At 42.3% G+C, this 6,408-nt stretch overlaps 1 protein-coding gene across 1 annotated transcript in view; it reads left to right on the top strand.

Moving 5' to 3' along the window:
• The first annotated feature begins 1,077 nt into the window (after positions 1-1,077).
• Positions 1,078-6,408, top strand: part of SCIN (scinderin) — a 95,592-nt gene continuing 90,261 nt past the window's right edge. Inside the window, exon 1 of the mRNA XM_012638740.1 lies at positions 1,078-1,276. Within this exon, the coding sequence (XP_012494194.1) occupies positions 1,078-1,276 (199 nt within the window). The remainder of the gene's footprint in view (positions 1,277-6,408) is intronic.

Genomic DNA, 6,408 nt, shown 5'->3' on the forward strand with positions numbered 1-6,408 from the left:
AATGAGCACCTTGAAGCTAGGTAAGAGGTAACTCAAAAGGCAGGCCAAACATAAAATTACATCCACAAACAACCCTACCAGAGAACATCCCAGGGGGGCAACTGTTGTTTTTTTCAGCAACTTTCTTGGCTGGAAGAGGCAGGTGGCAAGAGAGCTTAACCACAGCGTCTGAACTCCTGGGGATTTACAGAGAGAGCTCTGTCCCCCAGGTAGGACAGATAGTCTTCCAGGTTTTCTGATCCTTTCCAAGAAACTTTACATGCTGTTTTTCATAGTATTTTCAAACAGGGAAGACAGAGACAGACACTTTGGCCATCAGAGATGGAGAGATTGGCTAGTGAAACTATGGAGTCGATGATTATTAGCATGATTGTTGGTGAAAAGCCAATGTATTTAAAAGGGTACATTAAAATTCTTCCAGCATGCCAGTGTGGCACAATCCTCTGCTCTCTAACAGCAGGTGCTTCTGTCAGCGGAGGAAGCCTTGTTCTAAGAAAGAATTATTCCAGAGTGCCAGAAGAACAGGTCCTGCTCCTCCTAGAGAAACGTTGACTCAACGCCGGAGGGTAGGGCTGGTGCGCTCTTTCATGGCCTCAAGCCTCCTGACCCGCACAACCGAGACCCAGAAGTAACAGGATTAGCGAGAGGAGGGGAAATACCCGCAGAACGGTGGTGATGGGTATGCATGGGGGAGTGCCAAGCAGTTTTAATCGTTAATCTCCTCCTTCTGTTGCCACAGAAAATGTCTTTCTTTGGAGGAGGCATTTCCGGGGGTTTCTATAAATTCCCTCCGAATCTCAGGATCGCTGGGACGCCGACTCCGCTCCCCGCCTGGGGAGGGCGTGGAAGGTCGGAAGCGGGCGCGGCGCTTCCCACAGGGGAGCGATCGCCAGCTCCGGAGCGACTCGGGCCTGGGCGTTGGGCCCCTCCCGTTTGGGGCCCGCCTCCCGGGAGGGCGAACTCTATAAGTTACCGCGAACAGGGTCACGTCTGCTCGTCTGGATTTAGTCCGACCCCAGCGTGAGCAAGGTCCCGCGCTTCCCCCACTCCCGCCCCACAGCATCGTGTGCCCGAGCCATGGCCCACGAGCTGTACCACCCGGAGTTCTCCCGGGCGGGCAAGCAGGCAGGGCTGCAGGTCTGGAGGGTTGAGAAGCTGGAGCTGGCGCCGGTGCCCCAGAGCGCGTACGGCGACTTCTACGTCGGGGATGCCTACCTGGTGCTGCACACGGCCGAGGCGAGCCGAGGCTTCAGCTACCGCCTGCACTTCTGGCTCGGTAAGGGGGCGGCGCGCAGCGGGACCCAGCGCGCCCTGCGCGGGGAGCGGGGGATGTAAGAGTCTCAGATTTGAAGGCTTGGGGGCAAAGGGGACTCACCGCGCCAGTCGCGCCACCACGGGGCGCCTCTTTCGGGCTGGACACTCCTGCCCAGCCGAAGTCAACTCCCCGCCCGCTGCAAATGTGGGGCGCGGGGAAGTCCGGGGCAGATTTATCCTGCTGGCTTTGACCTTTGTCAAGTTCAGTTCCTGGACCTTTTGAGGCTGGTCCTCAGGCTTCTGCCTCTTTCACCTTCCAATCTCCAAACGCCACTGTCGCCCAGGAGCGCTGTCCCTGCGCACCGGGCGCTGGCCAAGTCCCCCTCACCTTCCCACAAGTTCAGTTCTGATTTCCCTGTCAAGATGGAGATGAAGTCAAACAAGTTTGTGAGCGTCTGCCGCAGTTGGCAAAAAGTCCTTCCCCCCCGCCATAAATTTATGTTTATTTGTTGCCTTTGGGCACCAGTTTATATTTCTCGATTACTTGCAAGGATTAGTGTTCTGGGCCTCTTTCAAACAGGATTCTGCCTGGACTTCGAGCTGCTTGCCGGGTTTGGCAGACAAAAACTCCTGTTTATCGGGGAGCTGGTGTCTTGGGATGGGAGAAGAAAAAGAAATACGGATATTATCTGTATAAATAAATAGTTCTATATGGCTGATTTGTGTATTTATTTAGATAAGCTGCCTTGTTATTATTTATTAATTTATTATTTATGTTTTAACAAGGATGCAGTGTGGAACAGAATGGCCCCTTCAGCAGTAGTAATTATTTTGGGTTGCATTCCTGCCAGGCTTTCAGGACACTGGGCCTTGTGTGTTCTACTTTTTCCACCTTCTACTTTTACTAGTAAACATCTGAGTGTCCACCCTCTCCCTGTGAGGTCTGTCGCCAGTAGGCACACCCTGTGTTAACAACATGCCGATTATCTGAGTCTGTTACCTTCTTTTTTTTTTTTTTTTAAGACAGATTCTTTCTCTGTCGCTCCCAGGTTAGAGTGCAGTGGCGTCATCATAGCTCACTGCAACCTCAAACTCCTGGGCTCCAGCGGTCCTCCTGCTTCAGCCTCCGGAGTAGCTGGGACTATAGGCAGGCTCCATGACACCCCCAGCCCACTCCCCACCCCCGCTAATTTTTCTATTTTTAGTAGAGTCTGCTCTTGCTCTTGCTCAAATTGACTAAGAACTCCTGAGCTCAAGCAATCCTTCCCGCCTTGGGCTCTCAGAGTCCTTTTGCCTTCTTTTAAAATTAGCTCGCCTCCCCTGTGCTTGTGTTTATTTTTATTCCTAAGCTTAGAAGGTAAACAGACAAAATCACACACACGTATTCTTAAATTCCTGAAAGGCAACAATTTCATTTCTAACATTTGAAGATTTTAACAAAAAAATAGTAGAAAACATTGACTAGTGACTGTCTAAACATTGGCAAATACCTGGAACAGGCGCTTGAGAAATTGAGAAATAAAAAGAAGATAGAACAAAGATAGAACTTCAAATTATAGCATTTGGTATCAAAAAATTGTGTTAACTTGAAGAGTTTGAGAAGGCTCAGTCTTGAGTTCTAAACTCATTTTATTTTCCCATTACATTGTCATTATTCGTATTATAATGTTATAATCGACAGTAATCTATTTATATTTTATACCAGAAAACACTGAAACCTTAATATATAACCTATGTTCAAAAATGAATGATACCAGATAGATTAATGATGTCCACACTGAAGTCTTTCCATCCAGAACTTGGATCTGGAATGAATAAGAGTGTTTAAAATGCCACATTTGCCATTTGGGTGAATTAAAATGTGAAAGAATTCGATATCTTAATGTAGACAGCAGTTAAGTTTGACTTTGTCAGAAGACTGCAAGTAGGATTTGAACACAATTCTCTAATTCTATAAATTCTTTCTTATGCAAGGAGATTTTTTTAAGCACTGTGTTTTGTAGGGTTTACAGATTCATTTTAGCTCTTAATTATTCTCTTAGTGCTCATCAATTTCGAAATATAATAGAAAATGCTTTGAGTAGAAACATTTAGGATCTTAAAAGATACGCTAAAACTGAAGTCAATAGTATGTTAATGGCAAGCTAATTCATTCAGTAAATATCAATGTGCCCACCACTGTGTAATGTACTTTTGCATATGAATAATTTATGAGCCTTTTCTTAGTTTCATCATCTCAAAGATGCAATAAGACAAAAAGTGGTACAACACCAGTAAAATGTGATAAGTACTGTGAAAGAGACAAAAATATCTGTGGTTATGGGGGAACAGAGAAGCCTTGAGGGAAAACAAGGGAAGGAGAGTAATTGGGAGGCTTCTTGCTTCAAGAGAAAATCATAGGGAGATGGAAAAGCTTAAAGTAAAATATTCCAGCAGCTCTTCCTACTTCAGTTCCCTAAGCAAGCTGAATTTTATCAGAAATAGTCTACCCAAAGATCTAAATTAGGATAAATCCATAAGGATTAATCAGAGAGACAGACTGGGAGAAAATTCTAGGAAGGAGAGCTGAAAGTTCAGGGGAAAAGAACATTTGATTAAAGGAAATCCAGACATCAATTGGAAGGAAGAGAAGTGAAAGTAGAGTCGAAATGGGATAAAAAAGGTGCATAGCACAGAAATGAAGAAACAGGCTAAGTAGGAGTCAGAATGGGAAACAGGAAGAAGTTGTACCTGGAATGAGAGAGAACAGAGGGAGAATGATCTTTCCAGGTCTCTTCCTCAGAGTTTCCATAACACCCTGGCATAGCTCAGATTATTCTATGTACCACCTTGCATTAACATAAATGTAAGGAAAGTAAGAATTTGTTGCATATAACTTAGAAGTTTTGGCATTAGTGCTTTTTTAAAAACATTTCAGGTTTGTACCTAGCGGTTTAAATGCATCTACCTTGTGCTTCTAGTTTCTTATAGTACCAAGTCGATGAGCAGGGCCAGCTGGTAAAACAGCTCTCTGTCACATCCCCAACCTATGCTACCAATACCTACCCTCACCCTTTCTCCTTGCCAGTTTTAACTTCCCATAAATAGATTTTAAAGCAACATACATACATTTATCCTGTGACTAGTCTCTGCTAGGCCTTCTGCAAGTCACTGAAAATCCACAGGATTGAATTATAATAAAAGGAATTTATACAAAGGGCTGGAGAGGATGCTGAGACATTGGATAACTCACATTGCTGGGGCAGGGGGCATGTACAATGGTACAGCACTCTGGAAAGGGTTTAGTAGTTTCTTACAAAACTAAACATTCAATTATCATATATGACCCAGCAACTGCATTCATGAGCACATATACTGGAGGAGTAAAAATTTCTGTTCACGCAAAAACTTATACACAGATGTCCTTAGCGATTTTATTTGAATAGCCAGAAACTGAAATTAGCCCAGATACACTTTAACAGGTGACTGGTTAAACAAGTTGTGATACATCTATACCAAGGAATACTACTTAGCAGTAAAAAAGAACAAGCTATTAATACACACAACAAATTGGACAAATCTCCAGGGAATTATGCTGATTGAAAAAAAAAAACAAACTAAAAGGTTCCATACTGCATGATTCCATTTATATAACATTTTCGAAATGACAAAATTTTAGATTTGTTGTTGCCAGAGGTTGAGGATAGGTTGAGGAGGGAGTGATGCAGGCAGAAGGTGAGGGTAGTTATAAGAGGGTAGCGTGAGTAATCTTTTTGGTGGAACTATATAGCATCTTTATTGTGACAGCAGATATATGAATTTATACCTGTGATAAAATTGTATAGAACTAAATGCACACATATATAAATGAGAACAAGTAAAACTGGAGAAATACGAATAAAATAGGTAGACTGGATTGATGTCAATATCCTGGTTGTGATATTCTGTGCTATGCCATACTGTACTACATATTAGTATACTATAGAATACTAAACCATACTATAATTTTACAAAATGTTGCCATTGGGGAAAACTGGGTCTATTGATCTATGTGTCTATTCTTCACCAATTCCACTTTATTTTAATTATTGTAGCTATAGAGTAAACATTACTTTTGGGTAGAGTGATTCCTCCCACTTTATGCTGCTTTGTCAAGATTATTTTAGCTACTCTAGAGCCTGTGCCTCATTATATAGATTTTATGATAAACTTCTATAATAAACCTTACTGTGATTTTCATAAGAGCAGTATTAGGCCTATAGATCAATTTGTGAAGAATTGACATCTTTATCATGTTGAATCTTAAAATCCATGTATGTACTAAGCCTTTACATTTATTTCGGTCTTTTTTGAATTTTTGTATTGCCATTTTGTAATTTTCAGCATTCAGATCCTGTGCATGTTTTACCTGAGTATTTCAGTTTCTTTGGAGTGATTGTAAATGGTATTATGCTCTTAATTTGGGTTTCTGCATATTCATTGTTTTTATGTAGACATGCAATTGATTTTTTTACTGATTAATCTTGTGTCTTGCTATCTTGCTGAATGCACTTTTTATTTCCAGGAGGAGTTTTTTTGGTGGGCTCCTTAGAATTTACTATGTAATCAATCCTGTTATCTTTAAATACAGACATTTTTATTTCTTCATATCCAATCTGTATGCCTTTTATTTATTTTGTTCACCTTATTGCTCTTGATCTTACAGGGAAAGCATTCAGGCTTTCACCATTCAGTATTATGTTAGCTCTATGTTTTTTGTTGATGCTATTTATCAAGTTGAGGATGTTCCTCCCTCTTCCTAATTTGGCTATTTTTTTTTTTTATCATGAAAGGATGTTGGATTAACTTAGTTTTTTTGTTGTTGTTGTTGTTTTTTGAGACAAGGTCTGGCTCTGTCACCCAGGCTGGAGTGCAGTGGCCCAATCATAGCTCACTGCAGCCTCAAACTCTTGAGCTCAAGCAATCCTCCTGCCTCAGCCACCCAAGTAATTAGGACTACGAGTGTGCACCACCATACCCAGCTAAATTTTTTTTTAATTTTTTGTAGAGTTGGAGTCTTGCTATGTTGCCCAGGCTGGTCTCCAATTCTTGGCCTCAAGTAATTCTCCTGCTTCAGCCTCGCAAACTGCTGGGTTTACAGGTGTGAGCCACCACACCTGGCCGACTTTCAGATAT

Source organism: Propithecus coquereli, unplaced genomic scaffold (assembly GCF_000956105.1).
Source record: "Propithecus coquereli isolate 6110/MARCELLA unplaced genomic scaffold, Pcoq_1.0 Scaffold133, whole genome shotgun sequence".
Lineage (NCBI taxonomy): Eukaryota > Metazoa > Chordata > Mammalia > Primates > Indriidae > Propithecus > Propithecus coquereli.